This window comes from Saccopteryx bilineata, chromosome 8 (assembly GCF_036850765.1).
Source record: "Saccopteryx bilineata isolate mSacBil1 chromosome 8, mSacBil1_pri_phased_curated, whole genome shotgun sequence".
Lineage (NCBI taxonomy): Eukaryota > Metazoa > Chordata > Mammalia > Chiroptera > Emballonuridae > Saccopteryx > Saccopteryx bilineata.
Window position 1 is genome coordinate 1,448,096 of NC_089497.1, and position 22,378 is coordinate 1,470,473.

Sequence of the window (22,378 nt, forward strand, 5' to 3'; positions counted from 1 at the left end):
CTGACTTACGCAGTGATCACCCTGATAAATGTGGAACCCGTCTGTCGCCACATGGAGTTATTACAGTATTATTCACTGTACGTCACAGCTCCATGACTAGGAGCTACTAATTTGTACTTCTTAGTTCCTTCCCCTTGTTCAGCCAACCCCACCCCAAACCCTCTCCCATCGGGCAACCAGCAGAACGTCCTCTGAATCGATGAGTTTGCTTCTGTTTTGTTTATTTTATTATTATTATTTTTTTAGGTTCCACAGACGTGAAATCAGGAGGCATTGGCCTTTTTCTGACTTCACTCAGCACAGTGCCCTTGAGGTCACCCATGTTATTGCAGAGGGCACGGTCTCGTCCTTTTTCACGGCTGGGTAATATTCCATCCTACATAGGCCCGGCTGCTTCTGTATCCACTCCTCTACTGACGGACACCGAGGCTGCTTCCATATCGCGGCTACTGTAAATAACGCTGCAGTGAACACATTGGAGGCGTATGTTTTTTCAAATTAGTGTTTTGGGTTTCTCTGGATAAATTCCCAGAAGTGGGATTTCTGGGTCTTTCCTTGTCTCTTCTTTATTTAATTTTTTTTGTATTTTTCTGAAGCTGGAAACAGGGAGAGACAGTCAGACAGACTCCCGCAAGCGCCCGACAGGGATCCACCCAGCACGCCCACCAGGGGGCGACGCTCTGCCCACCAGGGGGCGATACTCTGCTCCTCTGGGGCGTCGCTCTGTTGCGACCAGAGCCACTTTAGCGCCTGGGGCAGAGGCCAAGGAGCCCTCCCCAGCGCCCGGGCCATCTTTGCTCCAATGGAGCCTTGGCTGCAGGAGGGGAAGAGAGAGACAGAGAGGAAGGAGAGGGGGAGGGGTGGAGAAGCAGATGGGCGCTTCTCCTGTGTGCCCTGGCCGGGAATCGAACCCGGGACTTCTGCACGCCAGGCCGACGCTCTACCACTGAGCAAACCGGCCAGGGCCTCCTTGTCTCTTCTTATAGCCTTTGTTTTAAAGTTTACTTTTTCTACAAGTATTGTTATCCTGGCCTTTTCCCTCTTATTTTTATGAAATATCTCTCTTTCCATCCCATTACTTTCAGTCTGTGTATGTCTTTAGATCTGAAGTGAGTCCCCTGTGGACAGCATCTGTAAGGGTTTCTTGTTTTCTTGTCCATTCAGCTACTCTGTGTCTTTCGACTGGAACATTTAATCTATTTACACTTAAAGTGATTATGGTTAGGTACATAGTGATTTCCATTTTATGATTCATATTTTTTTCTACTTCTTCAAGAAAACTTTTTAACATTTCTTACAACACTGGTTTGGTGGTGATGAACTCCTTTAGCCTTTTTTTTTTTTTTTTTTTTGGTCTAGAAAGCTCTTTGTCCTGACTCTGAACGACAGCCTTGCTGGCCATAGTGATCTCGGTTGCAAGTCCTCACTTTCCATCACTTTAAATGGTTTGTGCCACTCCCTTCTGACCTGCAGAGAATCTCCTGAGAAATCAGCTGACAGTGTTTTAGCTGACAGTGGGGGGGGAGGGGCTCCCTTGTAGGTAAGTAGCTTTTCTCTTGCTGCTTTTAAGATCTTCTCTCTCTGTATTTAATTTTTGGCATTTTATTATGATGCGTCCTATTTGGGTCTGTTTGGGTTCATCTTGTTTGAGACTCTGCACTTCCTGGGTTGTATGTCTGTTTCCTTCACCAGGTCAGGCAACTTTTCCGTCATTATTTCTTCACGTAGGATTTTAGTTCCTTGCTTTCTCTTCTTCCTCTGGTAACCCTACAATGCAAATATTGATATGATTGCTGCTGTCCCAGAGGACGCCCTAAACTATTCTCACTTTTCTGGATTCTTTTTTTTTGCCCTGTTCTGATCGGGTGTTTGGTGTTTTTTTTTTTGCTACCTTGTCATTCAAATCTCAGATTTGACCCTCTGTTTCAGCTAATCTACTGTTGCTTCCCTGTAATAATAGTCTTTGTTTCATTCATTGTATGCTTCATTTCTGACTGGTTCTTTTTTATGGTTTCTATCTCCATTTTTGTGTTTCCTGTCTCTTTGTTGAGGTTCTCATTGTGAGCATTGAACATCCTTATAACCAGTGTTTTTCTTTTGTCTTACTTAATTTTTGAATTTGGTTGAGGTGACACTGATTAACACAGGGGTCCCCAAACCTTTTACACAGGGGGCCAGTTCACTGTCCCTCAGACCGTGGGAGGGCCGGACTATTAAAAAAACTATGAGCAGATCCCTATGCACACTGCACATATCTTATTTTAAAGTAAAAAAACAAAACGGGAACAAGTACAATATTTAAAATAAAGAACAAGTAAATTTAAATCAACAAACTGACCAGTATTTCAATGGGAACTATGGGCCTGCTTTTGGCTAATGAGATGGTCAATGTGCTCCTCTCACAGACCACCAATGAAAGAAGTGCCCCTTCTGGAAGTGTGGCAGGGGGCCGGATAAATGGCCTCAGGGGGCCGCATGCAGCCGTGGGCCGTAGTTCGCGGACCCTGGATTAACACAATTGTGCAAGTTTCAGGTGTACAATTCCACAACACATCTGTGTACACCATATTGTGTCTACCCCCCCCCCCCAGTCAGGTCTTTATCTATCACCATTTATCCCCCCGGGCCCTCCTCCGCCTCCACTCCCCCCACCCCACCCCTGGCAGTCTCCACACTGTAACCCGTGTTGTGAACTCTGCACCTGACAATGGTACGTCCCCCCCTGGGCGTGGTGGAGTGGCCTTGTGTAGCCGGTGTCCTGTGGGGCTCAGGGGTGCAGCCTCCCTGGTCGCCTGAGCGGGGTGCTCCAGGAAGGTCCCTTGTGTGGGCTGTGTGTGTACCCCTGTTGTAGTTGAGCCTGATTGCTGTTTGCACCCCAGTGGAGGGACTGACTGACCCTCGGGCTGATGGGTTTGGGGGACAGACTCTGACCCCAGCAGGGGGGCTGTTGTGCAGGGAGGGGCTGACCCTCGGAGCACGATGCAGTAGAGCCGTGCTGGGGCGCCTGCTGCGTCCGCCCTTCACTAGTGTGTTGTTTGCGAAGCTGGTTGGGTGGTGCTCTGGTGCGGTCTGGAGCTGGCCCCTGGGTGTGTTGGTTCTGGGAGGAGGTGCAGGCCCAAGTCGGCCGCTGCCTGTGCCCTGCCCTGGGCCACTTGGTATGAGCCACAGAGTGTCCTTCGGATGATTGCCACTTGTGCTGGGCTTGGAGGTGCCTGAGAACGGCTGGGCTGCAAACTGAGGTCATCTGTCACTGTTGCCAAGCTTGGAGCTGCGTAGCGAGAGCTTCGAGGCACGCAGGGTCGCTGCTGCTGGTTTGGGGTTTGTGCGGTTTTAGGGAAGTCCACAGCATGAGCCAGGACGGGCTCTTTGTATGGAAAAGCCGCCGGAAGCAGCTTGAGTGGACCAGAGAGTGGGTGGGGGTGGCGTCTCAGGGAATAACACTAGGGTGGGGCCAGCAGTGTGAGCCAGGTGAATGGGGACTCAGATGTGTCACCTGCCTGTGTCACCTGCCCGTACCTGGAACGATGGTGTCTGCCAGCTCTTCTGTCTGGGAGAAAACGACCCCTCCAGCTTCACGCAAAGCCAGCCAACTCCGTTCCCCCACACACGTCCCCTGCGTCTTTCGAGCTGCGGCCCCAGCTCTTACGCGATAAGCAGGGGACTCTCCTGTGCTTGTCGTCCTCGCCGTTATCTGTGGCTTATTGACTCCCTTACTAGATTGCAAATTCCCCGAGGGCCAGGTCCCTGTGTCCGTCACTGTGTGATTGCCTTCAACGCTTGACACAACAACCTGGCGCTCTAGGTGTTATCGGGCAACGTGCTGAGAGGCGATGAGGGCGGTGGAGAAGTTGGTGAAATCTGAGCTGTGCTGTGAGGGCAGGCGAGGATTTGGCTGTGGGAGGACGGAGGTCTAGGGAGAGGAGAACGACAGGAAGGAAGGTTCCGGGAGGATCAGGGAGAGACCGCAGGAGGAAGAAGACGAGACCTTTCTCAGGGGACAGGGGACCCGAGAATTATTCACAGTGGAGGAGAGTCTCGGGGCATAGGTTCCGCTGACATTGTTGAGGCCACATTCTGTGGAAGCAAAGTCTTTCTATGAAGCACGGTTCAGAGGAACAAGGACAGAAAACGAGGAAAGCCAGCTGTGGGAGGTTCCTCAGCTTCTGGGGTGTTTCTCCTCCTGTGCAATGTAAGCAGAGTATAAGTGGACAGCTGGTGTCATTGTGAACAGAGATACAGTGACATCTCATGAAGATGTTGTAAACTGGGCGTCCAGAACGAGAAGAAAAGCAGCAAATAGACGTGACAAAGAAGGCTCTGTCCTTTCTACTTATGTATTTTTCGTTCTGGAGCGTAAAGCTCTTTTTAACCAAAGTGTAGCTGATATACAATATTATATTAATTTCTGGAGCATGACATAAACGCCACACCTTCCCAAGGGACCGGCACAAAAAGTCCACTATTCCCTCTGACACCGCACAGCGTTGTTGAGACATCAGTGGCTGTCTTCCCTATGCTGTACATTCTAACCCTGTGACTTTTTATGTGATAACTGTAAGTTTGTACCTCCTAATCCCCCTCACCCTTTTTGCCCGTACCCCCACCACCCAACCCTCCGCAACCTGCCGTCTTTCTGTATCTATGTCTGTGTTGTTTGTTTTAGATTCCACACAGAAGTGACATGATATATATAGTCTTTGTCTTACTCTGACTTATTTCACTTGGCCTAATACTCTCTTGGTCTGTTTGTACTGTTGCAAATGGCAAGATTCTTTTTTTGTGTGGCTGAGTAATACTCCCATGTGTGAGTGAGAGAGGTGGGGACAGACAAGAAGACAGGGAGAGAGAGATGAGAAGCATCAACTTGTGGTTGTGTCAATTTAGTTGTTTGTTGATTGCTTTCTCATATGTGCCTTGACGGGGGTGGGGGGTGCTACAGCAGAGAGAGTGACCCTTGCTCAAGCCAGCAATGTTGGGCTCAAGGCAGCGGCCTTGGGCTTCAAGCCAGTGACTATGGGATCATTTCGATGATCCCACACTCAAGCTGGTGACCCCGCCTTCAAGCTGGCGAGCCTACACTCAAGCCAGTGACCTCAGGGCTTCGAATCTCAGCATTCCAGGTCAGTGCGCTATCCCTTGTGCCACCACTGGTCAGGTTGTATTTTCTTTTTCTTTCTATTTTTTTTTTTAAGGTTTTATTTATTGATCTTAGAGAGAGGATAGAGAGAGAGAAAGGACAGGAGGAGCAGGAAGCATTCACTCGTAGTTGCTTCCTGTGTGTGCCTTGACCAGCAAGCCTAGGGTTTCAACCCAGTGACCTCAGCGTTCCAGGTCAGCACTCCGTCCACTGTGCCAGCACTGGTCAGGGAGATCTTTCTGATCTTCCAATTGGGTATTTTCTACTATCCTGTCTTCCGGGTTGCTGGTCCATTCTTCTGCGTCCTCTGATCTGCTGTAGACTCCCTGCAGTGTACTTTTTATTTCAGTTGTTACAGTCCTCGGTTCTGATAGGTCCTTCTTTGTCATTTTTACCTCTCTGTTGAAGTTCTCACTGAGTTTATTCGCTGTCTGCAGAGTTGGATGAGCCTCTTTATGGTTCAGACTTTGAACTCTTGTATCTAGTAGACAACTTATCTCAGTTTCATATGTTTCTTTTGGGCTTTGTCTTTCATTTGTTTGTTTGTAACATATTCTTTTCTCTCCTCACTTCACCTGTTTGTTTCTAGGTATTAGGTAGGTCAGCTGAATCTCCTGGTCTTAAAAACACAGTCTTGTTTAGAAGGTGTCCTCTGAGACCCAGTGGTGGAGTTCCCCCTGTCACCATAGCCAGGTGCTCCAGAGGTGTCTGTCCCCTAAGTGGATTGGCGGGGCCTCCTGTTGCAGCTGGGCCACAACTTCTATGGACACACTGGCAGGTTGGGATGGTCCCTGGCCCGCAGGTTGTGTGGTGTGGGCACAGCTGTCATGGGCTCACTGGTGTGCAGGGCAAGCCTTTGGTGTGGCCGGCTGTGAGGTCCAGCCACACTGTTGCAGACACACTGGTATGGGCTGGTGCTGACAGAGGCCGCCCACTGGGTGTGGCCAAACAGGAGCCCCTTTGGAGGGGTGCTAGCATGAGAGGGTCTTCAGGGAAATGCCAGGACAGGGCTAGCAAGGTTAATGTGTCACCTGCCAGTGCCAGACCAGCTCGGTTAAAGAAAGGGGGGGGGGAGGTGGGAATGACACCTGCCACCCCTCTGACTCAGGAGAACGTCCCAGCAGATTCCTGTCCCTCCAGCACACACCCTACACTTTGTCATTGTGTCCCGTTCACCTGTGATCCAAGTGCTTTTCACACTGCTGCCCCTGGGCCAGGACTCAGAAAGAACACAGCCTGGTTTCCTACGGCCCTTTGACGCTCCCAGATGTGACCCCAGCTGGTTTTCAAAGCCAGAAGTTATGGGGGCTCCTCTTCCTGGTGCAGGTCCCCCCACCCGCCCCACCTCCAGCTAGGGCCAGACCCCTCAGTCTTCTGGGACGACCCCTCTTCCTGGTGCAGGCCCCCCCACCCGCCCCGCCTCCAGCTAGGGCCAGAGCCCTCAGTCTTCCGGGACGACCCCTCTTCCTGGTGCAGGTCCCCCCACCCACCCCGCCTCCAGCTAGGGCCAGACCCCTCAGTCTTCCGGGACGACCCCTCTTCCTGGTGCAGGTCCCCCCACCCGCCCCGCCTCCAGCTAGGGCCAGACCCCTCAGTCTTCCGGGACGACCCCTCTTCCTGGTGCAGGTCCCCCCACCCGCCCCGCCTCCAGCTAGGGCCAGACCTCTCAGTCTTCCGGGACGACCTCCAGGGTTGTGCCGTCCTGCTATTTGTGAGTCACCACACGAGGACTGTGGGTTGGGGTAGGTCCTGACTAGACTGAGGCTCGACCCCTCCTACCTGCTTCACGGTGGCTTTTTCTTTATATCCGTAGCCACAGGAATCTGTTCTCGTCTTCAGGTTGTTCTGAGAGATAGGTGTTCTCTATGTCCTCGTAGGGTTGGTGTCAGTGAGAGGAGGGGAGCTCAGGATCTTCCTACTCCGCCATCTTGTACCGGTACTGAGGGGCCTTGCTCTTGAATGCCAGTTTAGCTTGTCCGTGAAATGTCATTCTTTGTGGTTGGTGCACAGCCTCAGCCGAGGGTGTCATTTTTGATGTGCCCTCATACATTTTTTTTAAGGTGAGAGAATTGAGATAGACACAGAGACTCCCGCATGTGCCCCAGCCCCCAGCAAAGACCTACCCAGCAACCCCATCTGGGGCCAATGCTCAAGTACTGAACTATTTTTAGCACCTGAGGCTGATGCTCAGACCAAGACCAATGGAACCATCCTTGATGCTTGGGGCCACACTCAAACCAATCAAATCACTGGCTGTGGGAGGGAAAGAGGACGAGAAAGGGGAGAGGGAGGAGGAAAAAGCAAATGGTTGCTTCTCCTGTGTGTCCTGACTGGGAATCGAACCCGGGACATCCATATTCTGGGCCGACACTCTAGCCACTGAGCCAACCAGCCAGGGCCTGCCCCCTTAAATTTTATTTCAGGCTTATTTCATGGAGAAGCCATAACTACATTAGCGATCTGATTGTGTATAAAAATGCTATCGTAAGAATAGACAGGGAATTTTATTTTTCTAGCTTCAGTCATGCTTTGAGAGGCTCTTTCTTGTTCCCTGTGTACTTTGGAAGCTCCTCACGGTACCACATGGTGACTCTAGTATGGCTCCTTCTGAAGTCTGATTTCAGTACCTCTTTGGAAATCGGACCAACTTGCAGGAAGGTGGTGCTTGGGGATAAGCCTGTAAACATGCCTGACTTACAGGTACTTTTTGATTCTCACTGATTTGGATAAATTACTACCCCCACCCATCCCTCACCCCCCACCCTATATGCACGATGCATTAGTTCCTGGTTTTAATGATTTGTTGCCCTTGAGTGTTTATTATCACAGCTAGATGACCCTGCCTTGCCTCACACCAGAAAGACCTGCCATTTTTTGGAGAGCTGACTACTCAGTTTGTCATCATTAGCTCGAGGGGAATTGAGAGAGAAATGGGAAGAATCTTTGTGGATAAAGTGAAGGGGGGGGTGCAAAGAAGCCACCAGCTATCAGGCAGGGATGTCATCCTCAGCTCGGCTTGCCCTGGGGGAAACCATCCACAGACGGACAGATGGTTCCACAGGTGAGCCGTGTTGGTAAAAGTATATACATTGTGACAGAAATAATGCTTCTAATCTAGACTTCTTCAGTTTATTCAGAAAATAGGATTGTGGTTCATTTTCTTTCTGGATTCAGAATGTCCAAATATTCTCTATCCTTTGAAGAACTGACTTCCCCTTCCGTTTTCTTTTTTGTAAATTATGCCTTAAGTGCTCTTTGTAATTTCAGTTTTTTTGGACTCTTTGTTGCAAGCAACAGAAACCCAATTTGGCTGGCTTTAAAAACAATAAAAGGATTTTAGGTAACCACAAAAGGTACCAAGGGTTTATAGTCCAGTGGATTCAGCTGGTCTGCCTTATTCCCCTGCAGCCTGGGTGTGGGCACCCTCCCCGGCTTCTCCCTGCACAGGAGGGTTGGAACACCGTGCTTGAAGCCCATAGGGTAGCAGGTGGGACCTGTCACCTGCCTGCGGTAGGGCTGGCGCTGGTGGCCTGGCCTGGAGCACTCTCTGATCCCTCACTCCCGCCCCCCATTTACTGTTCTGCTAACCCTGCTGGTAACTGCGTGGGGACCCCTGCCGCTCACGGTCTGCTGCCTCTTCCCTGCTTTGCCCTGGAACCCCACCGGGGCCTGTGACATCTGCTGCCTCCGAACCCTCAGAATGCACAGTCTCTCCGTCTCCCGCCCTGCGCAGGTGCGTCCTGGGCTCTCTTTCTTTAGGGTGGCCTGGTGGACATCGACCTTGATGTTGTTCCTGCTGATGAAACCATATCTGTTCCTTACACAGAGTCATTTTACTGCTCCCAGAATCTTTGTTGAGATGACCATCTTGCCCCCTCTCCCTCCCCATCACCGCAAGTGGCACCCATGTGAGGCCGCCGGGGCCACCGCTGCCCACGGTGCTGGGCTTGGTGTCGCTGCACCGAGGGTGGGCGGCAGCGTCGTGCGGGGTCTCTGTTCGCCCCGCTCAGGTTGCGGTTGTGGTAACTGGGGCCGGCTCCTCCCCGGATGTGGTGGCAGCTAGGACCCCAGCGGTGGGGCGGCTCAGGGCTTTCTGGGGTTCCCCCTCTGCTCCTGCTGCAGGTCAGACTCTCATCCTTTCTTTCAACCTAACTACGATGCAGAGTTCTGGTCAAGATGACGGAGTAGGTCAGCGCTCTGCTAGCACCCTCCCTCCTCCTCCCGTGACCACATCAGAGTTACAGCTAAATTACAGAACAGGCAGCCGGGAGGACCATCTGAGGACCAGCTGGACAGACGTCCCGTAACTACGGCTACAGAGGAAGCCACGTGGAGGCTGGAAGGAGGGGCGGGGCCACGTGGAGGCCGGAAGGAGGGGCGGGGCCACTGGAGGCCGGAAGGAGGGGCGGGGCCACGTGGAGGCCGGAAGGAGGGGCGGAGCCGGAACAGCGGGGTCCCAGACCCACGTGGGGTGGTTGAGAATTGGTAAGGCTGCAGCGGTCCTCTTCGAGGAGCAAGGGGCCCCTGCTCCCCACAAGGTCCCCCAGCCTGGAGAACCGGTGCCCAGCAGGGGGGACCCCACAACAGCGGGCACTTCATGCGTCCACATGAGACCAAGACCTGCAGGGAACCCAGGGATCCCCGTAAGGGCCTGCACACAGAATTACTTGCTCGCAGGCACGGACCTTGGGCTCCAGCAAAGGGACGGGGGCTGTTGGGGCGCCAGGGAACACACAAGCTGAGCTGTGTGGCTTTAGGGCAGGCGCTGGAGAGACTGTCGTTGTTGTCCTGTGTTGAACGCCCCCCCCCCCCCCCACATGGCCAAGTCTGAATCGGCATTAGCCGGTCAACACCACTCAACCCGCCGGTGACTTCCTGAGGTCCCATGCCACGCAGCTCTCGCACCAACACAGGCTCTTGCAGCAGTAGGTGGCCGGCCCTGACGGGTGCTGCAGTCTGTCTTAATACCTCTCAAAGGTCTGCTGGCCTCCATGTGCCCTATGCCTTTGCTCACTGGTCCTAGGCTTGGCATTGGTGCCAAGTCTGAACCTGCATTAACCTGGTGAAGTCCACCTGCCCTGCCCTGGTGACTTCCTGAGACCCGGCTGCAACCAACTCACATACCACCTGAGCCAGCAGGTGTCAGACCTCAGGGTGCTCGGTGCCTCCTGCTGAGTGGCCCCAGGCTTGGTGCTTGCGGCAGCTGGCCTCTCCCACATCTCTCCAGGCCAGTTTACTTGTAGCTTGTACCAAGTGGCCCTGGGGCCAGTGACAGGCAGCTGCAAACCTTGGCCTGCACAGGCGTCCTTCTCTAGACAGGCCTCAGAACCAATAAACCTGCTTGCCGGCTTCACAGCACAAGGGAGCACCCCTCCCCCATTAGTTCTACAAGCAGCACCCCAGAGGGCGGTCTCAGCAGGCACAGGTCCCACTGTGGGGAATCCTTTTCCGAGGGGTCAGCCCCACACAGCCGTTTGTGTGCCGTGCTGGTTGTGGCCGGTCCTCACAGCTAGTCAGTCAGCCTGAGGACCCACCCCACCTGCTGATGTGCCAACAGCGATCAAGGCCCGGCTGAAACAGGAGGGTGCACACCGCACACCAGGGACTCTCCTGGGAGCACCTGGCTCAGGTAATCAGAAAGACTGTGCCACGGGGCCGCACAGGTCACCTACTATAGGACACTCTGCCAAGACTGGGACACAGAGCAGCTCTGCCCAATAAACACAAGCAAACACAGAGGGCAGATAAAATGAGGAGACAGATGAACATATCCCAAATGAAAAAAATAAGAGAAATCTCCGGAAAAAGGACTGAACAAAGTGGAGACAGGAGTCTACAGGATGCAGGGTTCAAAACACTGGTTATAAGGATGCTCCAAGAACTTAGTGAGAACTTCAACAGAGAGTAAAAAAACAAAAACAAAAACGGCAGAAACCATAAAAAGAGAGCCAGTGAGAAATGAAGACTGTAAAACCACACTAGAAGGAATTCACAGCACATTGGAATGAATAGGAGATTTAGAAAGACGAGGTAGAAAACATTGCCTCAAGAAGAGCAAAAAGAAAACAAGTATTTAAAAAAAAACACGTGAGAGTTGTTTCAGGAGCCTCTAAAAGGTGCCGGCAAACAAGCCACCGTCTGGAGGGTGGGGTACAGGAGAGAGAGGAGCGATGAATCTCTCATACACAGGGTAACCTGACACCTAAAACAGCTAGAGGGAGAACAGCAAACAAAGCAAATGAGCGGAAGGAAGGAAGTAATGCAGAGTGGAAATGAATGAACTTGAGTCTAAGACAGAAATGCAAAAGATCTATGAAACCAATAGCGGATACTTTGAATAGATCAACAGAAGTGATCAATCTTTAACCAGACTCATCAAGAAAATAAAAGAGCACATGCATAAATGAAATCAGAGATGAAAGAGGAGAAGTGACAAGTGACGCCACAGAAATAAAGAGGATTATAAGAAAATACTACAAACAAAAAACCGGACATACACACACACACACACACACACACACACACACAATGAAACTAGACCACCTTCTTATACCATGTACAAGAATAAACTCCAAATGGATTGAAGACTTAAATGTAAGACCTAACACCATAAAACTCCCTAGAAGAAAACATGGGCAGTAAATTCTTTGACTTTGCTCTTAGTAATATTTTTTTCTCTCTCTGATATATCTCTTGGACAAAGGAAACAAAAGATAAACAAATGAGACATCAAATGAAAGGTTTTGCACAGCAAAGGAAGCCTTTGACAAAACAGAAAATCTACCTACTGAACAGAAGAAAATATTTGCTAAATATAGATCTGATAAGGGGTGACTACCCAAAAATTTTAAGGATCTCATGTAAATTAATCAAAACCAGCTGGTCCCAAACCCAACAGTCCAATGAAAAAAATGGCCAGAGGACCTGAATAGATATTCCTCTCTCTCTCTCTCTCTCTCTCTCTCAAAAAAAAGATACAGTTGGCCAATAAACGTAGAAAAAGACGATGTTCAACATTACTATCATTTGAGGAATACAAATCAAAACCTCATTGAGATATCATCTTGCACCTGTCAATATGGCTCTCACCAATAAATCAACGAACAACAAGTGTTGTCAAGGTTGTGGAGAAAGGGAAGCCGCGTGCACTGTTGGCGGGATTGTAGATTAGGGCAGTCACAGTGGAAAATAGTTGGGGGGGTCCTCAAAAAATTAAAAATAAAACTACCTTATGCCCTGGCTGGTTGGCTCAGCGGTAGAGCGTCGGCCTGGCGTGCGGGGGACCCGGGTTCGATTCTCGGCCAGGGCACATAGGAGAAGCGCCCATTTGCTTCTCCACCTCCCCTCCTCCTTCCTCTCTGTCTCTCTCTTCCCCTCCTGCAGCCAAGGCTCCATTGGAGCAAAGATGGCCCGGGCGCTGGGGATGGCTCCTTGGCCTCTGCCCCAGGCGCTAGAGTGGCTCTGGTCACCCCTGGTGGGCGTGCTGGGTGGATCCTGGTCGGGTGCATGCGGGAGTCTGTCTGACTGTCCCTGTTTCCAGCTTCAGAAAAATAATAAAAAAAAAACAAAAACAAACCAAAAAACCCAAAAACTACCTTATGATCTAGCAATTCCACTCTTGGTATTTATCTAAAGAACACCAAAACGCGAATTCAAAAAGACACATGTACCCCTGTGTTCATTGCAGCGTTATTTATAGTAGTCAAGATATGGAGGCCAAAGCCAGTGGCTCAGTGGATAGAGCATCGTCCCAGTGTATGGACAACCTGGGTTCAATTCCCAGTCAGGGCACACAGGGGAATCTGCTTCTCCACCCCCTTCTCCTCCTGCAGGCAGTGGCTCGATTGGTAACCGTTAGAGTGTGGCCCTGGACGCTGAGGATAGCTCTGTTGGAGAGCATCAGCCTCAGGTGCTAAAAATAGCTCAGTACTGGAGCATCGGCCTCAGATGGGTTGCCAGGTAGATTCTGGTTGGGGTGCATGCGGGAGTCTGCCTCACTATCTCTCCTCCTCTCACCTAAAAAAAATAAAAGGAAGATATGAAAGCAGCCTCAGTGTCCATCAATAAATAGATAATTGGGTAAAGAAGATGTGGTACTCAGCCATAAAAAGGAATGAAGTCTTATATTTGCAAGGTTATTATAAGTGAAATAACTCAGAGAAAGACAAATCCCATATGATTTTACTGGTATGTGGAATCTAATGAACAGAGTAAATGAGTAAACAAAACAGAAACAGAGACAGAGAACAGGCTGATATTTGCCAGAGGGAAAGGGGTTTGGGGGGGGGCTGGCTGTAAAAGGTGAAGGGATTAAGAAGTACGAATTGTTTGTTACAAAATGGTCACGGGGATGTAAAGTACAGCCTGGGAAATGTAGTCAATAAAGTTGTAATAACCATGTATGGCGCCAGGTGCAGACTAGAAACATTGGAGGAATACTTCGTAAAGGACATAATTGTCTAATCACTGTGCTGTAGTCCTGAAACTAATACAGAACAATATTGCATGTAAACTATAACTGACAAATTAAAAACTTCCTTTAAAGCAGTGGACCCCAACCTTTTTTGGGCCACGGACCGGTTTAATGTCAGAAAATATCAATATTTTCACAGACCGGCCTTTAGGGTGGGACGGATAAATGTATCACGTGACCCAGACAAGCGTCAAGAGTGAGTCTTAGATGTATGTAACAGAGATTATCTGGTCATTTTTAAAAAATAAAACATCGTTCAGACAAATATAAATAAATCGGAAATAATGTAAGTTATTTATTCTTTCTCTGCGGACCGGTACCGGTCTGCGGCCCAGGGGTTGGGGACTACTGCTTTAAAGTACAGCCAGGGAAAAACACACACACACACACACACACACACACACACACACACACACACACACACAACTAACCATGATGCTTGAACCACACGTAGAATTGAAGAGCTTGGGCCCTGGAAATACTAGCTTTCCAATCTGTTCTTTTGTCTGCCTTCATTGGGTAGGTTACCTAGTGTCCACTGGCCTCTAATTTACATTTTTTTTCAGGGAGGATGTTTATTTTATCAGTAGAAGAACAGATAAATACATAGTGAGCTCATGTGTGTGAGGAGATTAGCATAGGGCCAGGCCCACTGAAAGCTCGGTAATATTTGCTTTTTTTTTTTTTTTTACATTAAATAAGGTGAAATAAGGGAAGAAAAGCATTTTGAACTCAGAATCTCAGGCAACCCCGTCTCTGGCCGCCGTGGTGGGAGGCAAAACCGAACAGCCGGGAAGGCAAAAGGTAACCCGCGGGAGCAGCTCTGGTCCCTCCTAGCCGTGCTCTTTCTAACGTTGTGGAAGTCTTGTCCCAGGGCCGTTCTGATGCCCTTTTCTCTGAACCTGCTCCAGGGACGTGAGAGCCCGCTGATCCATAAAAAGGACCGAGTAATGCTAATTTTGGCAAAGCTTTTAAAGTCTCAAGGAAGTTAGAAATTTGAGGGAGGATGAAAGATGAGATCCAGTTTCATCTAAAATGAGAAGTTCGACTTTAGAATATACTTCCTCAGGTTCCAAATATATGTTTGCTTCTGTCAAGGAACACTTGAGGATTAAGAGAGAGGAAAAAAAAATAGAGGCTTTACTTGGTGAAACAAGGTTTCAGTTAAAATGATACAGGCTAAAAAGAGAGAGAGAGAGAGCGAGAAAAGGCGGAAGAGGGAAGCAGTGTTGGGATTGCTGGAGGAACACAGAGCCTGTGTCCAAACCCCCGGGACGCTGTGTCTCTCTGCAGAGCTCAGCGTCACCTGCTCGGCTGCTGGGTCTCCCTGGCCCGCGATCCCGGCTGTCTCTGGGCTGCGTCTTCCGGGACCGACTCTCAGAACCTGTGCCCTCCTGGGCTGTCCTTGGCAGCTGGCAGTCTCGGGCACCCAGGTATGTGTGCTTCAGCACCAAGTGTGTGGTGCTGGTGAGACGTTGTGTTCTGCACTTCTCACATTGCAAAGTGAATTCTAGTGTTTTTCTCGAGTGTTTTCAGGAATGACAAGTAAGGTGACTGAGAAGTAGGGAGTGGGTCTCACTGGGATTTTTTTTTTTTTTTTTTTTTACCCAAAACTCTTTGACAAAGCGCTTTCCAGAGACCAATGCCTTTGAACATGCCTGCTCTTATTTCACAAGTCAGTAATTATATGTGCCTCATATATTTGTGAGTTGTGGTACGATTAGTATACAAGTATTTATGTGTTTATATAGCTGGCTATTAGATGATATTTGAGTTACTGCAGAGCGTACTGATCGAGAGGCAGGCGTGAGACAGAGTTGGGTCTCTGAGCACAGCTTAGCTATTAGACGTTTTATGTGAGAGATGATTTGCTTTGACACCTGGAGAACGTCACTGCCCCCTGTGAAACATCCCTTTCTCAGTTACCACCATGAAGACAGCCCCCAGCTCACAGTGCTGAGGATTAAATGAGCAAGGCCACAAAGTACTTAGGACAGCGCAGGGACCCATGAATCAACTACCTGTGTGTGGAGGGGTCTAGTGAGAAAAAAATATTGTATTCCCAGTTATAGGGTCTTTGGGCTTTTCTTTTAAAATGTTACTATTTTGAAAATTTGTTGATGGCCTCCGTTCTCTGCCATACATTTAAAAAAGGTCAGTGCTATTTTATTGTAGCAGGAACTTTTTTTTTTTTTTTTTAAGAACATCATAATCAAAGATTCATTTTGGGGATCATGTAACTGGAACTAGTCTTTTATACACCAAATCAAACTACAGTACTCTATTCTCTTAGCCAACCATATATGTTGCAGTACGTTTCTTGTGGTATGTAAAAATGCCCGTGAAGGTAAAGGTACACCCTATACCAGGGGTCCCCAAACTTTTTACACAGGGGGCCAGTTCACTGTCCCTCAGACCGTTGGAGGGCCGGATTATATAAAAAAAACTATGAACAAATCCCTATGCATACTGCACATATCTTATTTTAAAGTAAAAAAACAAAACGGGAACAAATACAATATTTAAAATAAAAAGCAAGTAAATTTAAATCAATAAACTGACCAGTATTTCAATGGGAACTGTGCTCCTCTCACTGACCACCAATGAAAGAGGTGCCCCTTCCGAAAGTGCGGAGGGAGCCGGATAAATGGCCTCGGGGGCCGCATGCGGCCCGCAGGCCGTAGTTTGGGGACCCCTGCCCTATACTGTACTTAGTTTTTGAAGAATCGTAATATTAGCACAACTTTGGGAAAACTCAGACGAATACTGATACTATGTTTCTGAATGAGTCTATACTTGTAAAAGAGGCAACATATTTTCCATTAGCCACTGGACTGCTGACTCTTCATGCCTTTGTGTAGAGCTATACATTATTTCACTGTTTCAATCACAGTATTTCCATTTATAATGAAATATATGTGTGCTCTTATTTAAAATTGATAACAGGCCCTGGCCGGTTGGCTCAGCGGTAGAGCATCGGCCTGGCATGCGGGGGACCCGGGTTCGATTCCCGGCCAGGGCACATAAGAGAAGCGCCCATCTGCTTCTCCACCCTCCCCCCTTCCTCTCTGTCTCTCTCTTCCCCTCCCGCAGCCAAGGCTCCATTGGAGCAAAGATGACCCGGGCGCTGGGGATGGCTCCTTGGCCTCTGCCCCAGGCGCTGGAGTGGCTCTGGTCTCGGCAGAGCGTCGCCCCCTGGTGGGCAGAGCGTGGCCCCCTGGTGGGTGTGCCGGGTGGATCCCGGTCGGGCGCATGCAGGAGTCTGTCTGACTGTCTCTCCTCGTTTCCAGCTTCAGAAAATAATAATAATAAAAAAAAAATTGATAATGTATATAGGCACTTACACATATTAAGCTTTTTATTATCAGCGTTCAATGACATGGACCTGCAAACCACTGGTATTTATTATTTTCAGTGTTTTATTGCAATTCACTGTATTGTTTTCAGTTATTTTTAGGAAGTTAATATTTCTTAAAAATAAATAAAACATATACATAATGAGAAATAAGCCCCTTCCCCACTCTGCCTCAACCCCCCCCAATTCCCCCGAAGAGGCAATCAATTAGTTCTACCTTTTTCTTGTAGCCTTCCAAAAATGTTTCATACACCCACACCTGATATAACTAACCCCCTTTCTCCCCTCGTACTTACTCTTCTGAACCTTGCTGTGTTCTTTGAAGAGGATATCTTGAAGATTGTTCTATATTTTTCTATTTGTTTCATTCAAGCACCCAAGGAGTTGAAGCAACTTCTTTATACTTTATAAAAACCAAGCTTTAAAAATAAGAAACGTTCTATTGCATGGGTTGGGTAAGTTGGTTTTTCAGGAAGTTTCTGTGCTAGCTTTGCCAGATGATGGGAGAATTAAAAAAAAATTTTTTTTTTAATGTCATTAGCCCATGATGTAAATTTGAATAGAACGAAGACGAGGACCCCCGGTATATTTATCATTTCCAAGGCAGGGTCAACCCAGGGACCTTTAATTTGCAGACGTTCTGTGGTCTGCAGGTGCTAAAATTGAACTACTATTTTTAAAACTGGAGGCAAGGGAGAGGAACCATCTTGAATATGAGAAACATATGCAGGATGACCAAAAACCACAGAGGCGCAGAGCCAATTTCGACAGAATTAGCAGTCTGCAGAGCCAGAGGACTGTGTTGGAGAATCCTAGAAGGACTCCTTAACCTCTTCAGGAGAAAATAAGATGGCCTGTAAATAGTAGTTTTAAATACGGGAAGCCGTTTTAGAGGTGAGAGTTCAGTAAAATGGGGGTGTCCGTCGCTGAGATGTAAGAAACGGCTTCTGGGGAAGAAGACAGATTCCACTCGTCTCTGATTCCTGCTCCACTGATGTCTTTCAGACTAAAAAAAAAGAAAAACAAAACAGTGTAGAATCAGATAGTAGGCAGTGGAATAGATATATTTAAAACTAAAAGATTTCATGACATTTTCTCATTAGAACCAGGCCCAGAATAATTGTAAGAGCTAGAAATCTACCCTCTTGAAAGAACACCAGAAAAGGCACCAAACACGTCGGCAGACGGGCGACAAATGACTCGGGAGCCTCACCCTTTGGAGGGCTTCACGCCATTTCCTATTATTTTTAAAGGATGAGTGAAAAATTTTAACACAGAAATTAATTTCAAAAATAATCTTATTTCCCTGAGAAGTTAACAGGGCCCGTGTTGAACATACTATACAAATATAAGTGTATATATCTATATATATATGTGTAAAAAATTTCCCACTTTGCTTTCGTTTTGTTACTTTATAGAAATACTCGTTTTTACTTATTATCTGAAGTGTGTATTAACTCTACGACGTAATCGGGGGTGCACAGGAGGAAGGCAATATGATTAATATTCACCTTTCGCTTCCCATGGAACAGCCAAACCACTAAGTCGTTTTTAAAAAGAGTTGCCCTGCTACATACGTATCAGAAGCTTTAAAAGAGTTACTGTAATTCCATCTTGAGATATTTCTCTTACAGAAATAAACGTAGATATGTACACATATTTATCTGGAAGCATCTTCATCGCAGCATTGTTTATAATGAAAGTGCTGGAAACAATGGAAATACCCCAAAACAAGAGATTTACCAGATAAGTGCTGATGTTTTAATAGGCGACCATTAAATGTACTAAGAAAAGCATGGATGCCTGACCAGGCAGGGGCGCAGTGGATAGAGTATCAGCCTGGGACGCTGAGAACCCAGGTTCAAAACCCCAAGGTCATGGACTTGAGCAAGGAGTCACTGACTCAACTGGAGGGCCCCCCCCCATCAAGGCACATATGAGAAAGCAATCAATGAACAACTAAGGTGTGTCTCAAGGAAGAATTGATGCTTCTCATCTCTCTCCCTTCCTGCCTGTTTATCCCTGTCTGTCTCGCTTTCTCTCACAAAAAAAAAAAAAAACACCAAAAAAACAAATAAAAAACACATGGAAACATACAATGTATCAGCACAAAAAAATTATAATGTAGCAGTATACTCACATTTTTCACCCCTTAAAAAGGTATACATGTACTTGAAAAGTACAGCAGATTAGATATAGAAAATAAAATGATACGAGTTGATATTTCTGGATGGTGGTGGAATCACGGGGAATTTTATGTTATGTGTCGGGAGGCAGCTGTGATCACAAGTAGACCATCAATGCAGCTGTGATCACGAGTAGACCATCAATGCAGCTGTGATCACAAGTAGACCACCAATGCTAATTTTCTGTATTGGGCATGTTACCAATTACTTTCTGCATCGACTACTAGTCTGTTTGTTTTTCTAACAACCCAGTTTTACATGATTTTTTTTTTAAATCTTTTAGTTTGTATTGCTTGCTCAGAGTAGGAAGGGACCCACACATCTGGGAGGGACCTTACCCAGGGGAAGGGCGTGTCGGCAGCAATGGCTGACGGTCCTAGAGCTGACCGTGGAGGCCATCAGCGCCAGACCCCGGTGGTGGTCAGACCCTTCTTACTTGCTTCTATTTGGGGACATTGTTTGCGAATGAATATTTTTCCCCCATCTCTTCCTTGGCGTTCACAACTGCTACACTCTTCTCACACTCAAAATGTCTCTGTGACTGAAATAGTGGTGTGAAGCGTCAACGGGAAATCATGCCTGCCGGCGGTTAAGTCACAGCCCCAGGGTGTGGAAAACCGGTGTTTCTTCCCTGTGGAAAACCGGAGGATGTATTTGTTTGTTCCTGGTCAGCCAGACCTCTCAGGTGATACTGTACTTACTGTCTGTCTGTGTACTCTGTATTGCTCAGAGAAATGTTTCTAAAGGGCTCTTTTTTCCTAACATAGCTTTTTATTTTTATTTTTTATTTTTCAGATATAAAGACCTGAAGGCAGTTTTTCCTGTCCAAAGATGGAAAACAGCACCATGACCATTTCTCGGGAGGAGCTGGAAGAGCTGCAGGAAGCCTTTAATAAAATAGGTATGTCTGAGCCTGACTCAGTGTCCCGTGACCCTCCCACTGGGGCTCAGGGTCCAGGGTGGAATAGTCCCTGTGATTGCGTTTGCCATGACCCATTTACCCTGAGATTTATTCCTTTTATTCCTTTTTTTTTTTTTTTTTTTTTAAATCTAGATTTCACTGGATTCCTTCTTTTTGAAAGAGACACTGAAACCAGGCTTGAATTTCTAGGGCAATTGTAGCTTGAATTCTTTGATCATTTCTTTGTCGAGGGATAATTCAGGTTAATGAATGACCGTAGAATTGAATATGCCGAACATGATATCCTCATTACAGAGGGGAGGGGAGAGAAACACAGAGACACTCCCGTCTGCAAACCGAACTTTGGCCTCGGCGCCTTGGTCACTGACCATAACAGCTTTTTGACTTCATACAGAATGTTTGAAAACCTGAACTGTTCTTCTTAAAGGGCCACCTTGGCTTATACGTTCCTTTTCCCTCATGCATCATTTAAGAGATCTTCAGTGTGGTCAGTAAAGGTCCTGTGTCTTATTTTTCTTCCACCGCTTTTTTTTTTTTTTAAAGCCATCCAGTGTTTTGTCTTTATGATGTGATCGTTTTAACAGCTTTGTTACTCGCCCTACCCACCCACCCACCCACCCAAAGACATCCCCTCGTGCTCTTGAATTGCAATTCTTCTTCTGCAGGGTTGCTCGCTCGCTTGTAGAAACCCAGTGACGAGCTCTAGTCTGCTCAGGCCTGCCTGTGAAAGGTGAACCGGCCGAAAGCCGCCGGCCAGCTGACCCTGGCTGGGCTGGTGACGTCACCAGCCTCCGCCCCTTCCTCAGGAGTCAGGAGGTAGACCGGGTAGGATAATAGAGTAAGCGCTGTTTTGCACCTCGATTTCTTACAAAGGGAAACGAAGGCAGCTGTGTTGCCCTGCAGAATGGGTTTTGGAAACCAAAACAGAGTAAGATTTAAAGAGAAAAAGTAAAGCTCTTGGGAAAAAAAAGAAAAGAAAAAAAGTACAGCCTTCAGGAAGTTTCTGACTTACAAATCATCGCTAGGAAGTCAAGTGACTTCTGCCAACTTCAGGACAGGACCCCACATGGCCAGCCGTCCCCACAGCACAGAATACAATCTGCACGGTGGCCGAGTTCGGCTCACAGCGAATGCTGCCTTCTGCCTCTCGTCTTTATTTGGGGGACCACTGATTTGTCATTAGGGCATTGCATGACCTTGGTATAATTTCTTTTTTTTTTTAAATTTTTTTTAACTTTATTTATTCATTTTAGAGAGGAGAGAGAAAGGGAGAGAGAGAGACAGAGAGGGAGACAGAGAGGAGAGAGAGACAGAGAGAGAAGGTGGGGAGGAGCTGGAAGCATCAACTCCCATATGTGCCTTGACCAGGCAAGCCCAGGGTTTCGAACCAGCGACCTCAGCATTTCCAGGTTGACGCTTTATCCACTGCGCCACCACAGGTCAGGCGGTATGATTTCTAAAAAAAAAAAAAATCATTATTAAAAATAAACTTTGGAGCGTATTATATGCCAGGCCCAGGGTCTTTTTTATTTTTTATTTTTTATTTTTATTTTTTTTTGTATTTTTCTGAAGCTGGAAATGGGGAGAGACAGTCAGACAGACTCCCGCATGCGCCCGACTGGGATCCACCCGGCATGCCCACCAGGGGCGACGCTCTGCCCACCAGGGGGCGATGCTCTGCCCCTCCGGGGCGTTGCTCTGCTGTGACCAGAGCCACTCTAGCGCCTGGGGCAGCGGCCAAGGAGCCATCCCCAGCGCCCGGGCCATCTTTGCTCCAATGGAGCCTTGGCTGCGGGAGGGGAAGAGAGAGACAGAGAGGAAGGAGAGGGGGAGGGGTGGAGAAGCAGATGGGCGCTTCTCCTATGTGCCCTGGCCGGGAATCAAACCCGGGTCCCCCACACGCCAGGCCGACGCTCTACCGCTGAGCCAACTGGCCAGGGCCAGGCCCAGAGTCTTTTCGAGACAGAAACTTAGACAATTGTTGGAATATTTTGCTCATGTTGAGCATTGAAATAGAGGAAGTGTGTCGTAAAAATGCATCTCTTCACGTGGGCGATCCTTTTCTTTCCTAGGTGCCGTTTGGTAGCCTGAATAAAAAAGCGCCGCCCAGATCGTAGCGAAAACAAATGAATTAGTCATCCCTTTCCTTTGTGTAGCGCACCAACTGCAATCTTTGTGACTCAGGGACATGTAATCCTGTAATATTTATTTAATGATATTTTGAATCAATAATTCATTGATGGGGCGACTCTGACAGCAAGGTACCTGGCTCTGTGAGGGAGGAGGACCAACAGCCGCGGAGAGT

General features: G+C 48.0%; 1 protein-coding gene across 3 annotated transcripts in view; it reads left to right on the forward strand.

Moving 5' to 3' along the window:
• The window catches only part of PLS1 (plastin 1), a 114,035-nt gene that overhangs the window by 45,543 nt on the left and 46,114 nt on the right, over window positions 1–22,378 (forward strand). For 2 of the 3 annotated variants that reach the window (XM_066241278.1, XM_066241277.1), the window contains exon 2: window positions 19,947–20,052. In XM_066241278.1, the coding sequence (XP_066097375.1) occupies window positions 19,983–20,052 (70 nt within the window). In that variant the 5' untranslated portion in view covers window positions 19,947–19,982. Of the gene's footprint in view, window positions 1–15,020; window positions 15,044–19,946; window positions 20,053–22,378 lie in introns of those variants that run through there. The other variant, XM_066241279.1, reaches the window with a different exon arrangement.